We start from the raw sequence: 27,977 nt of genomic DNA, 5'->3' as shown, positions 1-27,977 counted from the left end.
CTGAGTCAGGTACAATATGTACCACAAACCACACCCAGCATCACTTAGTGCCTTTAAAAAGAAAAGCATTTCTTCCTTTCAGAAAAGGAGAATGTGGAACAGATTTCTCACTGGATGTCATCCAAAATGAGCAAGTAGAAGAAAAATTTATGAACAGCAGTAACTGTCCCATCACTTGTTCATTGAATGACCTCATGAAGTACAAGAGAAATTGAAATATGTAGAGGCTGGGGATTATAGAATGGGGATACAGACTGGAATTAACAATAAAAATAAGGACATATGCATCAGATTTACGACTATACCACTGTAGTACTTTGGTATTTCACTTCACTTGTCACTTAACCCTGAATAACTCAATACCAGAAAGATATTCCACTAATGATTCCACAGTGCAAATGGTCACTGCACCAGAGTTAAGGCTTCAAGGTTTAAGTTCACTCACTTAGGAGCACAGCTTCTGCCTTGGCCTCTCCCAAGATGGGTTCGAAGATTCTCAGGAGCGGTTTTGCAAGTTGCTGCTCCAGATAATATTGCGTATCAATTGGAATGTTGTTCTCCAGGACATAGATTGGATCCTTAAGACAGAGGAGAGAGAGAAAGAGAGAGGGAGGGAGAGGGAATGAGGACCTTATTAAATTGGAAAGAAACTTTTACAGAAGAAAGCTTAAAAAAAATGACTTGACCCAACCACTCATAAATACCCAGTCAGAATGGAACTAAGCAACCGGGAGAGGTTTGCTCTCAGGTCTATGCCAGTCAACTGTGTCAGGGAAATCGTGGAGGTAGCACAATTGATCTGTATCCCAGGATAGGGAGGGCTTTCAAAGAAAAAAGTTGGTACATGCATAAGTGCTTGCAGAGGGAGTATTTTGCTAAGTCAGGTTGCTTCTTAAAATTGAAATACCCTGTTGCCACTTTTAAGGAAGAAAGACTGCAAGGCCATCACCACCTGACTGCATACCAATAAAAGCTGCTACCTTTGGAAAAAGGAGGACAAGGGAAGAATCAGAAAATGAAACACAGATGGTTTCATTATTATTGAATCAGAGGAAAATGTTTTAGTTGTGTGGCCTACTGCTATGTCAATCTCACAAAGGATTTCATCTTCTGAACCCTACTAGTGACTTATTTTCGTTATCCAGTGGGCAGCACCTTGGGCTTCAGCACTATCACCAGTGCTTTGCATGAAGCCATAAAACACCTGGGACATATTCAATGGCATTCAGCCAGTGTAAAACTGGCAGGGAGATTAACTGGCTCTGGAACAGATTCAAAGTATGTACTCCATCAAAATGAATGGAACCACTTCAGGATGCACAGATCTCCTTCACTTACTGACTTCAACAGACAGGCTTTGCAGAGAAGATCCAATGGCAATAAATTTGCAGATTTCTTCTGAAAGGAGCAATACAGGCAGTGCTGGAGTACTTGGTGATAATTAGCTCACTCCTGATCTCCTCAGGGCCTCTTTGCCATATGCAAGTCAGGAATGCAATGGAATGCTCACCAATTGCCTATATGGTGCAACACAGCAACACTCGAGAAGTTGGACACCACCAAAAACAAAGCTTGATTAGTGCAACGTCACTGAGCTCAATAATCACTCTATTCACACTAGTGCTGCAGTATGTACAAGCTACAGGATATACTGCAGCAATTCACTGATGTTACTTCAATATGCTATTTCTACCACCGAGGACAAGAGCAGCAACATCATAGGAATAACTTCACCTCCAGGTTCCCCTTTAAGTTGCAAACCACCCTGACTTGGACATATATAGTTGTTCTTTCATCAGCACTGAGTCAATGTCTTAGAGTTCCCTATACACCACCATTGTGGAGGAAAATCATCACAAGTACCACCCCAGTTCAAGGAGAAGTGCCACCACCTTTTCAAAGCAAACAGGGATGGACAATAAATGCAGCCATGTCATAGTCAGTCAAATCCAGAGAACAAAAAGACAGACAGACAATGAAGAAATTACTTTGAGCTAAATTGCTCTTGGGATTGGCTCATGAAATGTATTCTTACTCATGGTTTGTAAGATTTGATACCAATCTTTCCCAACCACACGCCTGGCTCTCTCTGTTCTTTTCTATCCCTAATGGTGTCAGTTTTTGCTGCCGTACAAGTCCACAGTACCACTATCCTCTGTAACCTCACCATACTTCACTTGGTCTTACATGGGGAACGTCAGCAGCCTATCAATGGCAAGGGGTATCACACTTAAGCCTGATCCTATCCTCAGCTAACATGTACGCTTTCCAGCGGAAGATGCCAGATAGCAATTGAAAAATGGATCCTCAATGGATTCCCCAACCCCACCACATTCTTGTCCAAATGAAATCAACTTTTCATTTATTCTTTCATGGGGTGTGGGCATCACTGGCTAAGCCAGCATTTGTTGCCCATCCCTAATAGCTCGAGAAGGTAGTTAACTCCACAAAGATCTGGGCTCAAAGCTGGAGCCTTTTAATCTTTATATACTAAGCTTTCAGAGAAGCCAAACAATTCTATTTTTAATCAATTGTGCTTATAATGACCACATTTTTCACAAACACATGAATACCCTTTTTGCTTAATCCTTCTCCCCAACAGAACTGCAAAAATAAATATTAAATTAAATATTTAGAAGTGTGTAATTCACATAGTGTTGCAACAATATGGCGCACCACTCCCCTACAATTCTTCTGCATGAACTGTTAAACAGCTGTTAAAGATATTTCTCTCTGTGGGCTGTAAAGGTTTTATGTGAAAGGAACTAAGGAATTTCCGTAGTCTCAATCCAGCTACCAATAGATATGGACCCTCGGCACAAAGCTAATTGGCAAGCTCACTGAGGAGCTACATGACGCCTGATCTGGGAAGTGAAAAATTCTAGAGCAGGGCCACTCTTCTGAAAATGGGGCAAGGAGACAAAATCGGGGCAGAGGAAAGGGAGCATTACTCTGCATTAGCCCATGCCATATCTGACCTCAAAATGAATAAATCAGCATAGATAGAATCAAACAGTACAGGAGGAAGCCATTCAGCCAATCGTGCACTTTGAAAGAGCTATCCATTTAGTCCCACTCCACCTGCTCTTTTCCTATAGCCTTGCAAATGTTTTCTTCTAGTATATATCCAATTTCTGTTTGAAAGTCACTATTGAATTTTCTTTCAGCACCCTAACAAGCACTGCATTCCAGGCCATCATAACTCTGCTTTAAAAAAAAATCATATCACCCCTCCAGTTTCTTCGTTAATTATCTTAAATCTGTGTCCTCTGGTTACGGACCCTCCTACCAGTGGAAACAGTTTCTCCTCAAAACCCCTCATTAAAAAAAGTGACAGAATTAATTCACAAAAAAGCGTTCTTCTTTGTAATAGGTACCAGCTTGCTGCAGTGGACAACAAAGAACAGTTCCTTTGTGGTTTGCTCACTGGCTGCAGGTTCTTTGCCTTATTAGGTTTTATAGTTATGGGCATCCCCCTTCACTACTGTAGGATGGAAAACACACCTGATACAACACAAACACCAAAACCACTAAACTTTCTCTTTGAGCTGAGGAAGTTAAGCGATCAATTAAACATGTTCAGAAAAATAAGGAAATACTTTCACAAAACTGAAAAAAGAGAACAAGTGCTCAAAGGCTCACTTCCCCAAGCACTGTATGGCTGATACCACAATGGGGAGGGTTCCCAAAAACACTCTCAGAAGGCACAGTCATTAACTTCAACTTCACCAGCATTCACCTAAATGCTATTGCATTTCTTTTGAAGAAGGTGGGTAGGTGATAGGTGAAAACAGGAAAACAAAGTTGCAGATTGCTTGTTTGGGTGGTTGACACTATTCTTCTGCACTCCTGTCTTCACAAGCAGTGCAGAATATGCAGGAAGAAGCATTACAGGATCACCTCAGTGAAGGAATTTTACCTGGTTTCTCTATTACAGAGAGAGTTCCTGCTGGTCAAATGAAGCATCCACCAGGTAGGAAGAGGGACAATGAGCTTGCCATCTGTCAACTTCTGCTGAAAAGTGTGGCATACATGGCAAATTGGGCAGAAGAGGACCAGGCACACACTACAGTTGAACGGCCTGCCAACTGTTCAAGAACCCACTTGAGTTAGATACTGGGCAGCGACAGCAACCCCAACGGGGGAGAAAATGGGAAAGGAAAAAAAATATGGGACTTATAGTTTTTTTAAAAAGCCAATCACTGTGGATGCATTTTATACAGTTTCTCCAATTGCTGCTTTGTTTACAACTCCTTCTGCCTTTCCCAACATCAAAAAGAAGTAGAAACTGAAATATAGCACAAGATGACAACTATGCAACATACAGAACAAAAATATCCAAAGCACACTAAGGGCACATGAGGTTGCGCATTCCAGGACAAGCGCCTCATCTCCTGATCTCACAAAGCCTATAATGCTCAAGTTAAGAGTGTATCAGGATACTTGTCACTTGTCTGGATAGGTACAGCTATAATGCTTTCAACAAGTATGAGACCATCCAGGATTCAGGAGTTTTGTCTATCGATTCCTTGCCACTGAACTCTATATATCCACTTTCTCCACCACTAATGCACTGTGATTGCAGCATGCACCATTAATGGAATGTACAGGAGCAACCAGGTTATGTCAGCACCATCTAACCTGCAATCACTATCACCAAGGTAGAGCAGCAACATTAAGGGAACACAATCACCTCAAAGTTCCCTCCAACATCCTGACTTAGGCATTTATTACTATTCCTTCATTGTCAACATCAGTAAAACAGATTATCTGGTCATCACCTCATTACTGCTTGTGGGATTTTGCTGCGTGCAATTGGCTGCCAAATTTCCTGCATTACAATGGTGACTATGCTTCAAAAGTACATGATTGGCTGAAAGCGCTTTGGGACCTTCAGGAATTGAAAGACACCATTCCTTTCTTATTGTCAATGGTTCAAAATCCTGGTATTCCCTACCCAACACTATCGGGGTGGCGGGGGACTTACTATATAGGCTGCAGTGGTTCAAGGAGAAGGCTATTAATTCACCAAAAAAAGAGATAGGCATTAAATATGACTTTGCCAAACAAAATTAAACATCCATACCTCAGACTTCATGTAGGCCGCTGCACCTTTTGCAGCACTGATGATAACATAGGGCACTCGGTCTCCAAGATTAGGTGCACTGCCTGCATCTCGTTTTCGCATCCTGTATGGCACAGACAAGAAATGGATCAAAACACACACTTGCAAAAAAAAACTTCCAGTTGATTTTATGTTTTAAAGTTAATTCAACCAAATGATTCAAGTATCTTAATTATTTGCTATTCCATAACCAACTTTAGTGGTCTTGATACTTACTGGTCCACACAATCCTTCACTGCGGTGGGATTGATGTAGTGACCCGAGTTGATAACTCAATCTATAGTGGTACTGAAGTGAAGACTTATTCTTTAAAAATCAGGAACAATGCCAAACATACAGGATTCTTTAATAAAGTACGCTTGCCAAGTTATTGAAAGTGAGGTTATATCTTGTAAGAATATGTCTGCATATGAAAAATTCCAGTTTGGCATAGTTCCTGAGATAATCACAGACTAATTACTTGAATATGACCTCTCCCATAACAGAGGACAGCATAGCAGAGCAGGGTGCAAAGAAATAAATTCTGTATTTAATGACAGTTCTGTATTTTAACAGGGTTAACTAGCACTTCATTATTGTTATTTGAATAGTGTTAAACTGAAACTGAACCTATTTTCTTTCAATATTAAAATAGCCCTCTGTGGAACTGCAAACTGTATTTTGTACAATGTTCAGTAACTGTTTCCTGGGTACAGTGGAACAGGACTCAAGTACCAAATACAACTATTTGCAATGAAGTCCATGAAAAAGCTTATACAGGGAGAGTTTAGAGATGCAATGAAAGGTTGAAATTTCCAGTTTTCAAAACAAACTGGCATAAGTATCCATTCCTACCCACAAACCCCACTTTTAAAAAATGAAGTATCTGCATTTATATAGCACCTTGTCCTAGTGGCAGAAGAATCTCAAAATAGCTCTCACTAAGAACTACTTTATTTCTTATGTTTATTTCTTAGCAAGCACAACAGCTATTCTGAGTCAGCAAGATGCACCAACAGCAATGAGAAACGATCAGCCATGTCTTGGTGATACTGGTTGAGCAAGGAACATTGGGCAGAACACCAGAGTTCCCTTAATGCTATAGAGGGATCTTTAAAGCACACATGAATAACTACATATCGACACATTCTGATTAACGTCGCATCGTAAGGAAAGCGTTCAATGGTCAGCGTTGAACTGGAGCATTAGCTTTTATTACAAGTTCAATTTCTGCTGTGCTACAAGCGAAGACAAGCTGACATAATTTGTTAGTTGACAGACTGAACCCTGGGAACTAATTATGGTTTTTTTTTAAGGCTTTCCTCCCCTTGTCTTCTGAAAGTGGGGCTCCTTGTTACAGTACATTTCCACAGGGAACAAAGCAGATACCTGCTGGTCTGTATGGATCAATTACAAATTGATTTATTAAGTGAATCACTGAAAGATTAATTCAGTTTAACTTTTCAAAAAACATGTACATATAAAGTAATCAGGTGCCTCTACTTAGTTCAAAACTTAAAACTCTTTCTCTTTTGATGGGGTTGATTTGTACAGGGATACAGGTCCAAGGGCCTGCCTCCCAATACCAGCCAAGTGGCCAGCCTTCATATCTGAACTAAGACTGAGAGATTCAGCAGGCTATTCAACTCTTGGAGACATCGTGGATCAGCCCAACTGTCTTTCCAACAAGGATCGTGAGATTGTGATCAGGAGCAGGAACTCTGGTCGCACTTTTCACCTCTAATCTGGAGTGCTAAACTGAGATGTGACATCTATGCTGTCTCCCCTATCTAAGATTTGTGAACTCAGCACATACAAGGGATTGAAACTCACACGGTTCAGTTTCATGTTGGGAAGTATATCCATAAACGAGTCACTGGAGAGCTCCTCAACCAATACTATTTGCAGTTAAACATTAGTGGTTAGTGCTTGAGGGTTGGGAGGAGGGATACACATACAGAACTTCACAATCCAAATCTTCACAGGTCTGCATACAACCCTTGCTTGCAGCAATACAATTAAACTTGAAGCTAAACAGACTTGAGGGTCCCAAGTTCAATTCCTGGTCTGTAGCAAGCTAGCTGGTTTCAGTTGGAGTAGTGACTAACATGCCACACTTTGCCTCAGACCTTGAGGGGAATGGATGGGGGTGGGGTGCACAGGAAACCAAAAACCTACTCCATCCAATTCTGACTGACAGAAAATGCACTTGGAACAGTGAATGAGCAAGATGAACAGCACCCCCAGTAAGCACAGGCAAGGCCTATACATAAAGAGTAGTGGCCCAAGTGATGTGCAACAACACTGCCCATAGAAGCACCTCCTAGCAAGAGTCAGCATCTTCAGGAGAGGTGGTGAGATACGTAACAAAACAAATGAAAAGAGCACTCTAAAGCAGCAACATCTTCAAGTTTTATAAAGGCATCCCTAGGCTGATGTCTCAGTCTGAAAACAAGGTATGAGGATAGGTCCTGAATCTGCATGCACATGCCATAATACTGAAGGGATTCTCGTTTAAGATAAATCTGAAAAAACCTTGTGATTATGTGAGAACAAAAGACAGAAAAGTTTGAACAGCGCCAACAATACTAAAAATAGACAAGTCTTGATTACAACGATCACCCACTACCCACAAAGAAGCCACAACCGTGTAAAGGAAAGCTCCACAATCCTTTGCGTGGGTCTAAGTAATTCTAAAATAAGACATCATTGCCCGAACACCTGCATCGGACATGAGATCTACAGCGAGGGCGGTGAGAATGGGCCAGGCTGTTAACGATGCGTGACCTCTGGACCCTTTTTCTGATTTTACAGCAGAGTGCTCAGTGAACTGCATGCATGAGCCCCATCTGCCCTTGGGAGTGGGGGTGTGTGCATGGCTCCAACTGGTACAGGCAGAATGCCACTGTGCAACATACAAGTTTCAACTCTATTCTTCGTGAATATTCGATTGGGGGAGCCTATATTACTGGTACCAAATCCACTCTTTTAAAAAGAAAGACAGAAAACAAATTAAACATTTGGACCATTGAGCCTGCTTTGCCACTCTTTTTCATTCCAATTCCCTCTTTCTTCATATTCCTTACTTCTCAATTATATGAACAAAGATGGATCCTCTGGTCCTTCCAACTTGTCCCACACAATTGTTATACCTTACGCATTATAGTATATACATTCTCGACCCCAACCAGAAATCATGTGATCTACTGGGATTTTGACCCAGCAACACTGAAGGAATGGTGATGCTTACCCAAGTTGGGATGTGTGTGCAACTTAGAGGAGAGTTTGGGGGTGATGTTTCATCAACACACTTACTGTCCTCATCTTTCTAGGTGGTGGAAGTCATGGCTTTTGGAGGAGCTGTTGAAGCCTTGGTACGTTGCTGAAGTGCACCCTTATACGTAGTACACACTGTAGCCATGAAACACCAGTGGTGGATAGGCTGTCATTATACTGTGTGGTGCCTTAAGGTTTGTAAATGGTTGTCATGTGTTCTACACAATAGACACTGCATTTTGAAGCAATACATTGCATGTGATATACTTTGGGATTGTTTGGAAAGATACAATAAGGCATTATACAGACACAAGTCTTTCTATTTAAATATATTTTCTGCTACAAATGTTAGACAGGGTGGCTCATCTTCTCCCTCCCTCCGCTGTCAATTGTGGTTGAATATTAAAAAAAACATATTAAAGGTCGCTTCGGTCACAGGAAATCTGAGCAATTTTATCTCAAAGCAACATTTTTTTAAATTTTGCGCAACGGCTTCTGGTCTTGCAGCTGCTGTGTGACCCAGCCTCGAGTTGCTATTTCTGCATTTCCTGCAAGACACAGGTCAGCAATTCTGGCACCTCACTGGAAACAAAACAAAACGCATTTCCAAATGCAGTATTCCCATTCTGTATTGTGGCACTAATAAAATCTGCTTGAATTTGTTCAAAAATATGTACAATTTCGATAATTTGGCATGAGGTTCAAAGCCTGAAAGGAATTCATTACAAAGCATCTGCATGCATTCGCTCTCTACCACTCAATTTCCCACAGGTTCACTTAATGGACTATTCTTTATACAACACAACTGGATTTCAGCAACTCTCAGGACTTGCAGTCCTTATTACCGTCACAGAGAGTTTTCAAACCACTTCCTTTATTTGTACAGGTAAGACTATCCAGTCAGGAAGGTCAACTCCCCCTTTTGCTCTCGGGTTTTGCAAGTTCGGGATCAACGTGAGCTCTTAAAGTGCTTCAAAAACTATAAAGAAAGAACTTGCGTATATATAGTGCCTTCCACAATCTCAGGATGTTCCAAAGTTCTTCGCAGTATTTTTAAAAACGTGGTCACTGTTGTAATATAGGAAGCTGGCAGCCAATTTGTGCAGAGCCAGGTTCCACAAGCAACAAAGTGGCAATGACCACATAATCTATGATTTGAGGTGTTGCTGATGGATAAATATTTACAGGACATCAGGGAGAACTCCTCTGCTATCCTTCAAGATAGTGTCATGGGATCTATTCAGTCCACCTGAGAGGGTAGATAAGGCCTTAGTTTGACATCTCATCTGAAAGGCGGCACCTCCAACATTGCAGCACTCCCTAAGTATTGCACTGGAACGTTAGTCTAGATTATGTGCCTAAGTCCCTGGGGTAGGATTGAACACTCAATTGTCTGACTCAGAGGCAAAAGTGTTACCCACTGAGTCATAACTGCCAAACAAGTTTTGATCAGATGGACAGTACCAAATTAACTGATCTCAGCCAGGACAGCCAGTTTTACTCCTGCCTAGAGAGAAAATAAAAACATGATTCCTACCCCTTACCACTTCCTTGCTAGATAGGTGTGTGGGGATAAATGTCAGGGTTGAACAGAACTGTATTTGGTTGCACTGACAAGGCCTGCTAGCACTCTCCATCTAGCCTCATGCATGAATAATGGCCACTAGAGTGAGGTGCCTGAGGACTGCCAACATCTGTGGAACCAGATCCCAGCAAGACTTAACGCCTGCAAAGAAACTGGAAGTGGAGGGGGAAAAAAATTTTGAAATAAGACACAGATAGATACCTTTCTGCTAACTCCACATGGGCTTGCTTCCCTGCATACTCATCAGCCGTCCTCGTGAGCTCCTTTGTAATCACAAGCTGTGAGGTGTCAATCCGATTGCACAACAAATCGGAGATAACTTCCTTTGCATGTTCCACTGCTCCTGTTGGATCCCTGTCAGAGAATACAAGTGTAGCCAGTGAGACCCCTAGCATGTATTTTGTCCACATTTACAAAGTGATTCATTTTTGCATTTTTGTCCCTATTTCAGGTGTCTCCCAGTGTTACTCCTTCAACCAATATGGTGGCACTCTGCAAGTCAAAAACATCTCTGGTGCTGCCGTTCAATGGAGATGGGGCAGGGTGGGAAGTAGTAATTGCACCAATCTCTGTGGGCAGAGACACTCACCTCAAGCAATGTAAAGGCATCCAAACCTCCTCACATAGCAAGTCTTTCCAAAGCTTTGGGACTTTAAGTGCGGGTTCTGATGCTGCATCATTTGCCACTTAATACTTAGAATATCGATCAGACATCTGGTTTCATGGTTAAGATTAATTAGATGGTTTGAGCTTGCTTGACGAATCGGATTTTTTAAATGCCCCAATTGGCAAGAGATTTTACAATGCACAGGAGGCTCATCATACGCAAACTTGGAAAAGCTGCTCTATCTTGTCCGAGCCGGTACAACATTCTGAACATGCACCAACTTCAAAAATCAGAATCCAGCTAAGTGTCGGTCTGTCTGAATAAACAAAGGTTTGAAAACTGAACTGATGAGACCTACTCCAATTACTTAAGGAGTTATATAAAAATAAAACTGCCTCATTTGGGTATTATCTCAAGTGCTAAAAATAAAAGATTTAACATGGAGTTAGGCGACCTCCATCCTCCATTTCTGCAGTGAATTCAATTTTCAACTTGGAGCTGAAAGGACAGTGTGTGCAGTGAGTGCCCGTTATCTTCAATCACCTCTTTCCTCAGGTCTCACAACTCAACTGTTCTGTATACCCAACATAACCACATTCAGTGGGGAATTAAATCTTTCCAACTGAGATTTATTAAAAAAAGAAAATAATGCAGATTAATAGCTACCTGTCAATTAAAATCTTCTGAAGACAGGTATTGATGAGGTTGGCTACCAGTGGACAATTATCCCTTCTCACCGTCTCTATACCCTTGCAATCCATCTTATCATGGTTATTTGGGTTGGAGGAAAAGTATAAACCAGCGTAGCGTTTCTTGTTGATCAGCAGATATGGGAAATATACCTAAAACACAAATTTACAAAAGGATTATTTGCCATTATCTGCTAAAGGTTAGTCAACATAATTTCCCTAATGGAAAAACCAAACTCATTGTTCTTGACATCCTGCAACAAATATGTTCCTTGACACTGATTTCTCCCTCTTTCCCTGTCACCATCTCAAGCTGAATCAGACCATTTGCACTGGGGGCTTACATCTCAGGCAGTTTCAGATCTCAAACAACAACAACTAAGGTGCCTCACAGAGTGTTACTGAGCAAAATTCAACACCAAGCCACACAAGGAGATATAAAGCAGATGATAAAAAATTTAGTCGAGATGTGGGTTTTAATGGTCATCATAAAGGAGGAATGAGAGGTAAAGAGATGGAGGGGTTTAGGAAACAAATTCCAGAACTTTGGGGCTAGGAAATGATAGAATGATTTGGTAGAATGATTTTAAAAAAGGGGATGTTCAAAAGGCCAGAATTGGAGGCATAGCGATATCTGAGGATCGTAGTGCTGGAGGAGGTTACAAAGTTAGGGAGGTGCAGGGCCATGGAAGGAATTAAAAACAAGGATGAGACTTTTAAAAACGAGATGGTGCTTAACTGGGAGCCAATGTAGGCCAGCAAGTAAAGGTGATGAATGAAGGTGACTTGGTGCAAGTTAGGGCACAGGTAGCAGAGTTTTGGATGTCAAGTTTACAGAAGGTGCAAGATGGAAGCGCATTGGAATAATCAAATCGAGAAGTAGGTGAGCTGAGGCAGGGTTGAGTAATATTAGAGGTGAAAATGGGGGATCTTAGTGATGGTATGGATGTGGTAGGAAGCTCACTGAGCCGCAAGCTTAATTCCACTGCTGCTTCTGCACAACTGAAACCCTTAACCATGCCTTATCACCTCCAGATCTGACTACTCCAACAGTCTCTTTGCTGGCCTCCCGAAAGCACCATTCACACTTATCCAAAACTGTGGGGCACGTACCTGAACCCACATGATATCTCATTTGCACTTCACCTGTCCTTGCTCTCCAATATTAGCTTTCTACCCGACAAACTCAAATTTAAAATCCTTCCCTGGAAATCCTTATATTGCCTCAACTATTCATGCAATCTCCTTCAACCTTATGACTTTCTCCCCTTCTTTTGTGCATATACCTCCTAAAGTTTCACCATGTGACAGGACCTTCAGTTGCTTAGGCCTCGTTCTCTGACATTTTCTCTGGAAACCTCTGACTTTTCATCTCTTTCTTACTTCAGTTTCTCAAAATCCTTCTCTTCAATCGAGACTTCAGTCACCTCTTCCTTGCCTCTTTCTTCCTTAGGAAGTGTACTGGAACATTTATATTACATATTAAAGGCACAATGTAAATGTATGTTATTGTTTCAAAAGCATAATGGCCAAATTGTGGTATTTGAGACACAGCAATTGAAGCTTTTGAAGACCCACATTTATACTTGTATTCCTATTTATTTGCCTGTTCTATTTGACTTTTTAGGCCTCAAGCTTTGGAATGGGCAGCCCCTAGCATTGTGGTAGTGGACTTCAGCAAATTCTGATTTTTGCGAATTAATAGCAATTTGGATTTAAGCCTTGTGTTTAACCCTTAAGACTCCATGGTATGACCTTCGTGATCAACAAATTAAAGAAAGAAAGAAAAAAGAAAAGTACAGCACAGGCCCTTCAGCCCTCCAAGCCTGCGCCGATCATATTGCCCGTCAACTAAAACATTTTGCACTTCCGGGGTCCGTATCCCTCTATTCCCATCCTATTCATGTATTTGTCAAGCTGCCTCTTAAACACCACTATCGTACCTGCTTCCACCACCTCCTCTGGCAGCGATTTCCAGACACTCACTACTCTCTGCATAAAAAACTTGCCCTGCACATCTCCTCTATAGTTTTCTCCTCTCACCTTAAATCTATGTCCCCTAGTAATTGACTCTCCCACCCTGGGAAAAAGCTTCTGACTGTCCATGCCACTCATAATTTTGTAACTTCTATCAAGTCGCCCCTCAATCTCCGTCGCTCTAGTGAGAACAATCAGAGTTTCTCCAACCTCTCCTCATAGCTTATAACCTCCAGACCAGGCAGCATCCTGGTAAACCTCCTCTGCATCCGCTCCAACACCTCCATATCCTTCTGGTAATGTAGTATCCAGAATTGCACGCAATATTCCAACTGTGGCCTAACCAAGGTTCTATACAGCTGCAGCATGACTTCCCAGCTTTTATACTCAATACCCCTGCCAATGAAGGCAAGCATGCCATATGCCTTCCTGACTACCTTATCCACCTGCACTGCCACTTTCAGCGACCTGTGGATCTGTACACCAAGATCCCTCTGCCCGTCGATGCACTTAAGGGTTCTGCCATTTACTGTATAATTCCTGCCCGTATTAGACCTTTCAAAATGCAATTCCTCGCATTTGTCCGGATTAAATTCCATCTGCCATTTCTCTGCCCAAGTCTCCAACCGATTTATATCCTGTTGTATCCTTTGACAATCCTCTTCACTATCTGCAACCTTGGTGTCGTCTGCAAACTTGCTAATTAGCCCAGTTACATTTTCCTCCAAATCATTTATGTATACCACAAACAGCAAAGGTCCCAGCACTGATCCCTGCGGAACTCCACTAGTCACAAGAAGAATCTTGCATTTATATAGTATCTATCACGGCCTCAGGCCATCCCAAAGCCAATTAGGCACTTATGCATTGTAGTCATTGTTATAGTGTAGGATGCACAGCGGCCAATTCGCATGCAGAAAAGTCTCACATACTGCAATGAGAATTTTAAAAAATAATTTATGTTGGTTGAGCCATAAACATTGGCCAGGACATCAGGAAGAACTCCCATGCTTTTCTTCAAATAGTGCCATGGGATCCTTCACATCCACCTGAGGGCCAGTCAAGGCCTCTATGCAGAGCCTTTAACAGGGCAACTCTTCCCTAAATACTACATCAAGTGTCAACCCAAAGTCTCCGTAGTGGAAATTAAACCCATAAGCTTCTGACTCAGAGGCAAGGATGCTATCAACTGAGCCACGGTTGACACAAGCTTCTATGTCCCTGTTCTACAGCGTTTCTTGAAAATTGCAAAACACCCTAAATGTCACTTTCTGGAGAAAAAATGCCCATGATCCAACTCCCACCTACTCCTTTACACCATCACTACCTCCAAATGACTGCCAAAAAGACCAAGACACAAGTGAACATTACCCACAAGCTCGCCAACGCAATCTGGGGTGCAAAAACTGCCATCCTCTGCACTTCTGCTGTAGCTCTGGTCTTCTTGACAGCTAAGTATTGTGCACCCATGTGGGCCTCAAGTTGTCACACCAAACTGACTGACACACAACTTCATTTAGTAATGAGGATAATTTCTGGAACTCTTGAGATCAACTTCTGTTCAGTGGTTACCAGTTCTCTCAAATATCATGCCTCCCTCCATCCGACAGGATGCAGCAACACTCAGAGAAATAACTCGTATTAGCAGCAACTTGAACCTCCCCATCCACAGGGACCTTCAAGCTCCCCAACTTGCCACATGGCTCTATGAAGCCTGCTCTGGACATGAACTAAGCATCTCCAACTCCATAACACTTGATGAAACCTGGAGGAAAGCTGGGGCTGAAAACACCCTCCCAAATAAATACAGCACCTCCAATCCAACATTTCAACAACCAAACTCCAATCTCCCCTGGTGCATGTGGACAACCTTCAATAAAATATGGACCAGGAGTGGCCAATGTGGCCACCTGAAGTAGCACTTCAAAATTTCACCTTGTTGCAACTGGGGAAACCCTGACCAAACCATGGAGCACCTAATAAAATCTTGGCCCTGACTCAGGGTAACATCTTGGAGTTACACTTGCTCTCCAGTAGGGCACTGGACTGGTTAGGGACGAAAACTCCTGAAGCCATATGAAAAAAGACGACTGACAGGTACTTAACCTACAAAGGCTTTCCTCTCAGTCATAGCCAATAAAGTGTAAGATGTGGTTCAGATTTAAACCAAAAATCCACAGGGACAAAAATTCACAAGCTGTTGGTTACAAAATAAATTAGCAAGAAAAAAGTACGACTTCAGCTGAAAAATAAATGAGCTTTTTGAAATAAATTTCCATTCTGTTTTCATAGCTTCCTTCAGGCTTGACTTTTTAAAAATGAATTAATAAGTGAAATGACTTCAAATGTAAAAGGATCTCCAGGTTTGTACGAAACAATTTTATGAATGCAAAACAGGTGTGAATGTCAGCACAAAATAGCTTGAACACAGGCACTGCCACTATAATTTTAAATTGGGTTATATTCAGTTCAGAATTGAGTGCAACAATTTTTAACCTCCTATAAAATAACTTGTGCTTAATAAACAAAAAGGGATCCAAATATGATAAACTCTGAAAGAGAGGAAATGGAGACTGAACAGCCAAGGGGCGAATCTGTGCTTCCACTGTTTATTTTATGGTGCTGCCCATTAACTGGGGTAGACCAATCCTGTGAAATTACTGGACTCCTCCAAACCAAATAAAGGTTGACAAAAATTCATACTAGCTTTTTCCACTCACCTTTTCAAACTCCAGTTTAATAGGAGGAATAAAGTGGCTGGAGACCCACTCAGCTGCCTCACGACCCAATGTCATGCTTTCCTCCACTGTCTCTGTTCCTAGTTTACACATCACAGAATCTGTGTCACCATAAATGACCTAATTAAAAAAAATAGGAATTAGGATAAAACATTGCCAAGCCGCTTTGGTGATATACTGTAAATTGTAGTACCTGAGATTCAGTTTCTGAAGGCCCAGGCACTTATACTTGTATTTCTTATTCACTTGGCTGTTCTGTTTGACTTTTTTGGCCTCAGTTTTGGAATGAGCTGCCCCTAGAATTCAGTATCAGACTTCAGCAAATTATGATATATGCAAATTAAAGGCAATTTGGATTTAAGCCTTGTGCTTTGCCCTTAAGAGTCCATGGCATGAACTTTGTGATCAACAAATCAAAAAAGAATCTTGCATTTATAAAGTGCTTATCATGACCTCAGGATATCATGTGGTGCAGTAACCAGCCTAAAGGTCCTGTATTCAATTGTGTTCTGTGTTGACTTAGGTGATTTCTTTTCTCTGCTTTCTCATTCTCCCTGCTCCTTTGATGTTTTCCTCGCTGCTATTTTTCACCTCCTTCTCCTCTCTTTTTGAGCTCTTGCACTTGTTGCTTTCATTCTTCTTCCTCCTTTCCCTGCAGTGCTCATTCTGCTTTCCAAGATAGCTACCTGACCTGAATGAACACAGGTAGCCGGATTGTTGCAGGCTGCATAATATCAGACAAGTTAAAAACAACACAGGCAACTCCATCTCCTCCCAATCCCTCACTGTACTCAGCTGGAATAGGTCTTCAGCCCCACTCTCTGAGAACCACTGAATTATAATGAGCCCGATGGAGATATGTGAAGTGATGAAAGAGCTGGGTGGGGTGCCTATTAATAGGATTATTCCAGTTTGACAGATTGGCAGGATTAGGGGTCATGCATTTAAACGATGCATGTAGGGATAGGTTAAATGTTGGGTGGCGAATCATTTCCCAGAGATTTTGTGCCTTCAGAACATGTTCTTGACTTGTGTGGGGCATGGTAAGGGAGGAAGTGGATCAATTCTTACCTTAGCATCTGCTTTGTAGCCATTTGGGATAGTGTACTTTGATTCAACCAGCTGTTTTGTTTTTTCAATCATTTGTCGGCCAAATCCGGTAACACTCTGGAAAAAATATTAGCACACAGCTTAAAATTCATTCGCGTGGTAGGAGCACAAAGTATTATTCTGAGAAATGACTAGTTGTCAAAAGATAAACATGTAAAATGTGTGTTTTCTATTTGAACACAACGGTGTAGGGTGTGCTGGGGAATGCTAAAACCTCAATTTCGGGCTCCAAACGTCAATATTAAGCACTCTCCCAAAATGAAATGTTAAGGTGGAGAATAAAGCTCCATCTACTCCCCTCAGCAATGCACCCTGGCCCCAATCCCAGATGAATGATGCCTATTGCATTTGTGAGATATTCTTATTTCACACATCTTTAAAGAAATTACAGAAAGAGTAGAGAAGGGCAATGCAGTGGATATGGTATATGTGGGCTTTTAAGAAGAATAAAAGAAAACTTAAGCACACAAGATTAGTTACACAGTTAAAACTTAATCTTACAAAACAATCCCCCAAAAAAGACTTTCTACTTGGTCAGACCTACAAGTAAACACCTTCCAGGCATCACTCCCTTTTTGGTGTTTAACTATAAGAAATCTAATAATATTACCCAAGGCAAACTGCTGTAGCTTTAATAGAGGCAGACCACATGACATGAAACACACTTCCACTCTACTCTGGAATCCAAACTTTAGAATAAAACTGCTTGTTGCAGCCCAAGACTTTTCTGTCTTGAATGGATGGCTGGTTCAAGCGGTACCTCCTCCCAGTCTAGAGCTAACAGCTCCCAACTCAACAGCTCAAACAACCCAAACAGATATATCTCCAGCTCAACAGTAACTCTAAAATACTTTTATTCTCCCTTTCATCTCATTGTTTTCACATCTCTTTGAAACTCAAACCCTTCCAAATATAAGATCTTTCATGTTTCCATCTTCTCTTTGCTTTCAGGTCAATAAAAATCAATCTCTCCCCTTTTATTTACCTATGGAACTCCTGCAAGATGCAAATATGTTTCTTGTCACCTCTGACTCCCCTTACATATTCAAACTAACTCTCAACTTATCTAAAAATGCAAATATTAGATCGAACCCATTTACTTGTACCTCAAACCTAACACCTCCATCCTTTTCATGCTTCAAACTCCCCATACGAGATGTCTCCCATTAATCTCTGCCCAGCTTAATTAAATCATACACACACACACATATATATATATATATATATATATATATATATATATATATATATATATATATATATATATATATATATATATATATACAGCCTTTTCCACAGAACAACATAATATTCCCCTAAAATATTTTTCTAAACATCAATTTCTCACACTCAAACTAACAGAAAATGAGAGGTGATATGCCACAGGATTGTGTGTTGGAATCACTGTTGTTTACCATTTACTGAATACAAAATTTGGTGAAAGGGTACAGCTAACGTTGAAGACCGCACCAGAATATGGGAAGACTTGAACAAACATACAGAATGGCTTGATAAATGGCAAATTAAATTCACTGTAGTGAATTGTGAGTAGTCCATTTCTCTTACTCCTTAGAAAAAACTCGATGTGATAGAGTGGCACAGAGATTTGGGAAAACAGATATAGAAATCATCGAAAGTAGCAATGTAGATTGATAAGGCCAAAAAGAATGCAGACAACGTACATCTATAGAAAAATAGAATACAAAAGCGGTGGGGGAGGGGGGTGGTTGGTAATGCTTAATTTATATTGAACCTTGCTTAGACCATAGAGTACTGTGCATGGTTCTAGCCTCCATACTATAAAAAGGTACCAAAGAACTGTAGAAAGCTCAGAAAAAATGTACTAGAATTGTGTGTAGGTGAGTCCAAAACAAGGAGGCATAAGTGTAAGATAGTCACTGACAGGTCAAGTAAAGAATTTAAAAGGAGTTCCTTTACACAGAGAATGGTAGCAGTGGAGCAGTTGAAGCCGAAAGTAGTGGTAGATTTGAGAGACCTGATGCATACATGAAAATAAGACAGAGGGTCATGGGGCAGGGTGGGAAGAGGCTCACTGGAGCAGAAACATTGGCTTATACCAGCTGGGCCAAATGGCCTGTTGCAGTTCCTATGTAATGCTATGTAAGCCAACCCATGACTGAAATGAAATTAAGTTAGCAATGGGTTAGAGTAGGTTTTTCACTATATTGGAAACACCTTACAAATGGCTTAGGACTTCCAAGCTCGACTCACTTGAAGTCTTCAAGTCAACAAATTAAGGAGGCTTTGATTGTCAGTCTAGGTTGAAATCAGACTGCCTTAAAAAGAACATTTTTTTCCTCTTTCCTAACCATCTCCCCATGTCACATAAAAATCCAAGGAGAAAGTAGTGAATGAGCAAAAACCTGGTTCTGAAGCCAGCCACTAAGAGGCATGCAACTGTGATGCTCAATCTGATTTCCCTTTTCCCACTGGCTTCCAGTCTGCACCACCTCATTGCACTGTGACCAAGAAAGGGAAGTCAGCAGTTGAGAGTTGCTACCCACATTCCACAGTACAGCAGAAAATGCTGCGCTTGTTGTGCTGTCCTCCTCAAAATTTACTCAGCAAACAAGTGACTTTTTTGAAGCAAAAACAAGAGTAATTTGCTGCCCCCACTGCCAGAATCTTCAACAGCTGATCCCAGAATGGTAGAGAAAGAGATTTAGGACAACATCGCTGTAAGTCTCTCAGCTACTTGTAGTTATCTTTTAGAGCATTTAAGTCCCTTTATTTCACAATCAATCTCTGAGGAGGAGGACTGAATCAGAAAAAGTGCAAGGGCGGCACTCTTGCCATCCACATCATTGCCAAATAACTATCTTTGCAATAAACCTCACATGTCTTCACTTAGTGTTTCTTCACGCAGCACTGTGTTGCACCGAAAATTCACTATTGCATTTAACAAATTTATGCTGACCTACCTCTTTGACCAAGCTTTTGGTCACCTGGCTTGGGTTTCAAAATTTTGTTCGACAACACTCCCAAAAAGCACAACGGGACATCTCTATGTCAGCACCCCTGCAGCATTTTGCTTCCATACACCCAGACGAAACCAAAGCTGAGTGGTTCTAGCAGAAACAGAACCACACACAGATAAGGCACTACTGAAGATTCCTTCCATGACTTTAGTGATGACTGGAATGAGACTAATTGGCACTTTGCAAGTCATTCAACTCGTAATACTCTCACTGTGATTGAAGTATTTGTTGATTTCCTTCCTTCCTCATTTCCCAATTTTACTAAAATCCTTTCTTATCAAGTAGTTTTAAGTTCAGATCAGGTACGTGCATCCAAAATGTTAATACACTCTCTTTTTAGAGATGCGGACTGACTTGCTGTATATCATCAGCATTTCCAGTTTCTAAAAACAAAAAAACTGCGGATGCTGGAAATCCAAAACAAAAACAGAATTACCTGGAAAGACTCAGCAGGTCTGGCAGCATCGGCGGAGAAGAAAAGAGTTGACGTTTCGAGTCCTCATGACCCTTCCACAGACCTGCCTGTTCTGTCGAATGGTCATGAGGACGCGAAACGTCAACTCTTTTCTTCTCCGCCGATGCTGCCAGACCTGCTGAGTTTTTCCAGGTAATTCTGTTTTTGTTTCCAGTTTCTACTTCCATAACAGATAAAGACAAACATGATGGCATCAGACCTGCTGGGGCAACATAAGAAGCAAATGGGCAAAGCTAAATAACACACAATGCCATTGATTATCACAGTTTTTGCTCAATTAGGGTCACGGAGAAATACTAGTTTTCTCTCGTTAGAAATACAATTCAACTCTCACAAAAGACTAAATTGGGAAAAGTCTTAGAGCAAACTGGACATTGTTTTGTTGCAAGTATCAAGCTCTGATCAACAAATCTTTCTCTTTCCAATTTCTTCCTTACAGAACTGGGAATGCCGCCCAAGGATAAGGTGCCATGGTTATGAGGAGAGATTTGAGGTACAAGAGCTATTTCCAGTAGAGCAGCGGTGGCTAAGAGAAGATTCAATGGAGATTTTGTTTAATTAAGCAAGATTTTAATAGAATATATTGGGAAAGGCTATTTTCTTAAATTTTCAACATGAGAGGAAATAACAGAATAGGAAAAATATATGCAGCAAGTCTTAGGAGCATAAAATATGGAGTTTTTAAAAGTAGAAACCATTGCATATATTGAGAAAATTGATAATTGTTAAAGCAAAGAAAGTACATGCCAATGGGGGAGTCAGCATGACAATGGTGCACTGCAGCAATTCAGCAAAGCTCCTTCAACAGCACCTTCCAAATTCACAACCTCTCTCACCTATAAGAATAAGGGCAGCAGATGCATGGGACCAAGTTTCCCTCTAAGTCACACATCATCCTAAATTAGAACTAATCGCTGTTCCTTCGCTCTCACTGAGTCAAAATCCTGGAATTCCCTCCCTATCAGCACTGTGGGTGTGCCCGCACCACATGGACTACGGCGGTGGCTCACCACCACCTTCTCAAGGGCAATTAGGGATGGGCATCAAATGCTGGCCTTCCAGTGGTTCCCACAACCCAGAAACCAGTTTAAAAAAGAGATTTTGGACTTTTCTTAGCAAAAAGCCAGCGCAGACATAACGGGCCAATGGCCTCCTTTTGTGTTGTAACTCTTTTGAGTCCCTTTTGTGTTGTACACTTCCATCCTTCTTGGGAAGGGAAAGTTGTTATTCTCTCAGGCTCATTCTCTCTTCATCACTTCATACATGCGCTCAACTGGCATCAGCTGAACCGAATGAGAGAAGCTGCTGAGGGAATATGATCTAAAATTAGAGTCTGAGGATGGGGAAAGACTCTTCCATTCCTGTTGAACAAGCAGGGGTTATGCAAGAAACTAAGGGCAATGCCCTGGGCTAGAAGGAAAGTCAGCCACACGTTGCTATCCAGTGACCCCTGATGAGGATAATGGACAAATACAGCATAGACAAGGAAAATGGGCTCACAGTTTTATGGCTACTTGGGTTAAGTACTGACACCCATGGAACTGAATCTTGGCTTCTGAAGAGGGAAGGAGAGAAAGTGGGTGATAATATACAACTGGGACTAAGTGCCTTACTGAATAATTGATCCAATCCACAATGATAAAATGATTATAGCTAAAAGGACTGTGTGACACTGTCCACCGAGTTTCCAGTACTACAGGTGTAAAGCACAAAACAACCTATTCATTTGATGAGATGGCCAAGATTAACTGTCATAAGAAACAATTTCATACAGAGGCTTCCCAGTAGTTCAGTGATCTGGTACTAAATTGACACATCACCTGCTTTAATCCCCAAACTGAGTTAGCTTACTCCTTTCATCCCGGATGATGGCACTACGACTAGTCTCTGAAAATTTGCATCAGGTGAATGAAAAATTAGTTAAGTTTTCATGCTGCTCATTGTTATCTAGTCACCTCTGCTGAAAGCGAGCATGCAGATACAAGTTTGATTGTAATGGCACCCTTGATTGGATCTTGTTGTTTAAGGCTAGCTTATGACAATTCCTTATGATGACACCAATAAATTGTTAAAGACAAATAATAGCAGAGGCAACCTTGTTGCGCTGCTTTTTTGAAGAGAGAAATAGGTTCAGTCAGTCTCTTATCCAGCCTTGCTGAAGATGGAATATACAAAATCCAGTATTTTGCCACGTACTCCCTTAGCTTCCAGCTTTTTCATCAATATTCCACAAGGCATACGGTTGAAGTCCTTTCTAAAATAGGCTTCCCCAAGTCTTATGCTGTAGTCTCAAATGGGCAATATACTGGCATGGGAAGTGAAGACAGAGGGATTAAGCTAGGCAGTCCACATGAGAAATGAACAATGGTATTGTCTTGATGAACTAAATGGCCTGTACATTTACGTAGTGATTCACCAAGCCCAAATATGTGAGGACTGCTAGTGCCATGAAACCATTTCCTAGTTTTCTAATCTTGGTGTGGTTTAATTTCTTTATACGATCAGAATTGAGGTGAGGGTACAGGAAGCTTTACTCTGCATTTGATCTATGCCACATCAGACCGAGGGTGCTTAATGTGGTCACAGGTTTGAAAAGTGTTATGATCTTTTAAGATATAAAATACAAATACGAGAGGGCCAAGAGATAAACAACAAGCACAAGGTTCAGGTCAGAAAAACCTTTGGTAGGTAATCCTGCATCCCATGCACTCAGCCTCCACTGAGGAAGTTAACTGCATCACACTTCATGCTCCTGGGACAAGTCTAAATTTACCATATTCATCCTCAACGGCCTAAAGTGATCATAGTACAATTGAATTCCATATTAAGTTTAAAATCAATATATTCCAGCCCCAACCCAAACAAACATCTTAAACTTAAACAAAGTCAATTATTACGAAGGCATCAGGGAGAGCCAGCTATGCTTGATTTGATGAAAAGGCTAAAAGGTATAGTGGTAAATAAACAGTGGTAACGTTTAAAGAAACAATTCAAAATGTACAACAAAAATACATTCCATTAGAAGACAAAAACTCAACAAGATTGATCCTTCTATGATTTACTAGGGAAGTTAAGGATAGTATTAGATCAAAAGAAAAGGCTTATAATGTTGCAAAAAATAGTGTAAACCTCAGGATTGGTAGTGTTCTAAAAATCAGCAAAAGGTGACCAAAAAGTTGATAAAAGGGGCAAAAACAGAATACGAGAATAAGCTAGCCAGAAATATAAAAACAGATTGTAAAAGATTTTACAAGAAAGAGAATGAAAGGGATGGTTGTCCTATGACAATAGGCTGAGCAAATTGGGCCTATACTCTCTAGAGTTTGGAAGAATGAGAGGGGATCTCATTAAAACATACAAGAAAAGACTTGACATGGTGGACACAGAAGTTGTTTCGCTGGCTGGGGAATCTAAAATACGGGGCATTGGGGGACACAGGGTTGTGGATGTTCCACCATTAAGTATATTCAACAACTTATATTTATTAGCACCTTCAATGTGATGAAATGTCAATCGGTAGATTTGTGATCTCTCAGGGAATCAAGCAGAAAAGTGAAGTTGAGGTAGGAGGTCTACTTCTGCTCCTATTTCTTATGTTGTGTAAAGTAGAGATGCATTGCTAAATTATTGACGAGACAAGTGCCAAGTTAGTTGCTTTCAGCAGGGGCAGCAGTTGGGGCAGTACTGAAGACCCAGTTTTAGATTTTGCATGGCCAACAGTGCGACCACAATTTTCACAATGTGTGTGACCAGTAAGTGAGGCTTCCGGCCCCCAAGCCTAGGCTCTGTGTCCTGGTTTTGGGAGAGGTTAGCAACCATGTTAAACAGACTGGGCATACCAACTCTGAGGACATGTGATCACCTGAATAATGTTATCTTCCTCACATTCTTAGAATGTACTGGGTTAATTAATTAAAATTCCATTTCATTCTCAGAGATTAAAGGCGATTTTTGTAAAAGTCTTTCATTTTAAATTTGTAGGTAAGGCTAAGGAACACAAGCCAGCTTTCGTACAATAATTTGACTTTTAAAAATACATCCATATTTATTAAAAAGTATATTCTATGAATTTATTTTGTAAACAATAGGTAAAATATAAATTTGCTTTGAAGAATGGTTACTTAGTTTAGTACAGGAGGGGTGCTGGCACCCATGGAACTGAACCTTGGCTTCTGTTACTGCCTTCAGAAGAGGAGGGATGAGAGAAAAAAGGGCAAAAAATACAAAACTAAATGTCATTGGATTGGAACAATCAATCCAATCCACACTGACAAAATGCCTACATGACACCCTCTACTGTGTTCCCAGCACAATGGGTGTACATGACAAAACTACCTATTCATTTGACATGAATTGGATTTAAATCACCAATCTCTTTCACAATAGCAGAAAGGTTAGCCGTTGTATGAAATTACTATTTTCTTACAAAGGGTTCCCAGTGGTTCAGTAATCTGGTTGAGTTGTATACATCATCTGCTGATCCCCAGGCTGAGTTAGTTTATTAATCTCATCGGTGATGACGGGACTAAAACTGGCCTTGAAGCTTCTGCACCATGGACTGAAAAATCAATTAGAGTTTCAGGCTGTTTATTGCTGTCCAGTCACCTCTGCTGAAAGAGAACGTGCAAAGTGTTTGGTGATTGCAGGTACAAGTTTGACTACAATGACACCTGAGACTGACACTCATTCTTCAAAGTTCCCTTTCTGATGAATATGCATGTGTAAAGTAAGGTAAGTAGAAGATCAAGTAAGTAGAAGATCAGGTAAAAGCAAAATACTACAAATGCTGAAAATCTAAAACAAAAACAAAAATAGCTGGAAAAACTCAGCAGGTCTGACAGCATCTGTGGAGAGGAAGGCAGAGTTAATGTTTCGAGTCCGTATGACTCTTCATCTGAATTGAAGAGAAATAGAAATGAGGTGAAATATAAGCTGTTTCAGGGGGGTTGGACAAGTGGAGCTGGATAGAGGTGATAGGTGGAGGCAAAGAAGAGATTGCCGAAGATGTCATAGACAAAAGGACAAAGGTTGATGGTGGTGATATTAGCTAAAGGATGTGCTAATGGTGACATAAAGAGTAGAAAGCAGGATACGCAAGTGACAGATGGCCCTAGTGGGGGTGGGGTGGGGGGAAGGGATCGAAATAGGCTAAAAGATGGAGATAAAACAATGGATGGAAATAAATTTTAAAATAATAATAGGTGGGAAAAGAAAAATATATTTTAAAAAATATATAATAATTATTAGAAAAAAGGGTATCGGAAAGGAGGTGGAGGGAAGAGTTCATGATCTGAAGTTGTTGAACTCCATATTCAGTCCGGAAGGCTGTACAGTGCCTAATCGGAAGATGAGGTGCTGTTCCTCCAGTTGGCGTTGAGCTTCACTGGAACATTGCAGCAGGCCAAGGACGGACATGTGGGCAGGGGAGCAGGGTGGTGTGTTGAAATGGCAAGCAACAGGGAGGTCTGGGTCATGCTTGCAGACAGACCGAAGGTGTTCCGCAAAGCAGTCACCCAGTCTGTGTTTGGTCTCTCCAATGTAGAGACAACCGCATGGGGAGCAGCGAATGCAGTAGACTAAAGTAGAGGATCAGGCTGGGCAGTGATGCTCTCTGTGATCAAAAAGCACACAAACATACACAAAGAACGTCCACTTGGGTGAAGTACCACTGGGTCATTGGCACATGGGTGAATATACCCAACAAGGAGTCAAGTCAGGTGGGTGCAGAACGGAGAACATTGAAAGGAAAATGATTTCAACTGAAATTCAAACCAATTTTGCAATTCATTTTGCAACAGAGCCCCAAGCCCAACTGTGCAGTACGAATACCAGCAGAATTGTATCAGGCAGGAAGCAAGGCTTTACCACAGGAAAGCTGGAAACTGTCCGTTTCCTGAGGCCTGCTTATGTTAAAACTAAATAACACACTCACAGCAGCCACATTCCTTGCAGCACCCCTGCCACAGCAGAGCCACTGCCACCCCCATCTCCCCCTCACTACCACCCATGTACAGCAAGGGGCTTACAACACAACCTCATTAATCTGCTCCCAAATTGCATAATTTTTTTTTTGTAACTTGGTTTACATCAGCCATCTCTTTCCCAATCATCAAGCTGCAAGCTTGCGGTTAGAGTTTGTTAAACCATTGACAATTGACGCACCAAGCAACCTGTTCAGGATTGAGGCAGCCTCCATCTGGCTGTTAAGTCGCAATAAGAAGTGGTTCTTAAGAGACACGCAAGGAAAGAGCAAAACAATTATAAGCACTACTGAAAAGCGAATCATGTAGAAGAAAAATTCCAAGACACTTCACAGGCATAACCAGACAAACAAAGAAATATAAAGAATGAAATAGGGGACGGAAGTATCGTACTTGGGGTAGCGTATGCAATTCCAGCTACTCTGCCGCAAAAGAACACAAGGACCTAAGGGGGTGCAAGTACACCCAATGAAAATCATGGCAAGCACTATGGGAATGAAGTGCTACCCTAGAAAGGAGGCACTTAAAGGGGTTGGACAAGAACCTCTCTGAGCCATGGGAGGGCTCACATCAGAATCAGAGGTTGTGCGGTCAAGTCCCATTGCAGGACACATAACACAGACCAACCTTTGTCCAACCTTTTCTCATAGGCAGGGGGGGCACATTTCAATTTATCTCACACTCGGGGGAAGAGGGTGGTTGACAAGCAAATTTCGAAAAGATAAGGTCTGGCACAACATCAAACACGAATTTCAAAAAGAAAGCTGACATATTATACGAAACAACTTGCTGAGCAAAAAAAAAACTCCACAATAAAATGGTAATTAAAAAATGAATAATAAATAAAGACGACCATTTCAGTGCGAAAGGGTGAGAGTGTGTGTGTGCAGCTTACTTCGAGTATCAGGGTGCTCACTCGCTCACCCTCACCAACGGAGAGAGTGCCTGTTGGTGTGTGGGCATGAGGGCGAATGAGGACCCTGTGACTGGGAGTGAGTCAGACACACACTCTCCCGTCCCTATCGCCCCCCCCGCCGCTTGACACCATCCAGGAAAAAGCAGACCATTTGATTGGCACCACATCCACAAACTCATTGCCTCCGCCGCCGATGCACAGTAGCAGCAGTGTGTACCATCTACAAGATGCACTGCAGGAATTCACCAAGGCTCCTTAGACAGCACCTTCCAAACCCACGACCATTGCCATCTCAAAGGACAAAGGCAGCAGATATATGGGAACACCACCACCTGCAAATTCCCCTCCAAGTCACTCACCATCCTGCCTTGGAAATATATTGTTGTTCCTTCACTGTCACTAGGTCAAAATCCTGGAACTCCCTAACAGCACTGTGGGTGTACCTATACCAATACGGGCTGCAGCAGTTTATGACAGCAGCTCACCACCACCTTCTCAAGGGCAACTAGAGATGGGCAAT

At 41.4% G+C, this 27,977-nt stretch overlaps 1 protein-coding gene across 6 annotated transcripts in view; it reads right to left on the bottom strand.

The window, feature by feature from the left end:
- pold1 (polymerase (DNA directed), delta 1, catalytic subunit) overlaps positions 1–27,977 on the bottom strand; it is a 115,083-nt gene that overhangs the window by 24,745 nt on the left and 62,361 nt on the right. For all 6 annotated transcript variants that reach the window (XM_041178008.1, XM_041178009.1, XM_041178011.1 and 3 more), the window contains 6 exons: positions 17,048–17,143; positions 15,959–16,096; positions 11,239–11,414; positions 10,167–10,319; positions 5,087–5,189; positions 446–578 (listed from right to left, as the gene is read on the bottom strand). In XM_041178008.1, the coding sequence (XP_041033942.1) occupies positions 446–578; positions 5,087–5,189; positions 10,167–10,319; positions 11,239–11,414; positions 15,959–16,096; positions 17,048–17,143 (799 nt within the window). The remainder of the gene's footprint in view (positions 1–445; positions 579–5,086; positions 5,190–10,166; positions 10,320–11,238; positions 11,415–15,958; positions 16,097–17,047; positions 17,144–27,977) is intronic.

The sequence above is a fragment of the Carcharodon carcharias genome, chromosome 31, assembly GCF_017639515.1.
Source record: "Carcharodon carcharias isolate sCarCar2 chromosome 31, sCarCar2.pri, whole genome shotgun sequence".
Taxonomy (NCBI): Eukaryota; Metazoa; Chordata; class Chondrichthyes; order Lamniformes; family Lamnidae; genus Carcharodon; species Carcharodon carcharias.
This window is presented reverse-complemented; position numbering and strand designations above follow the sequence as displayed.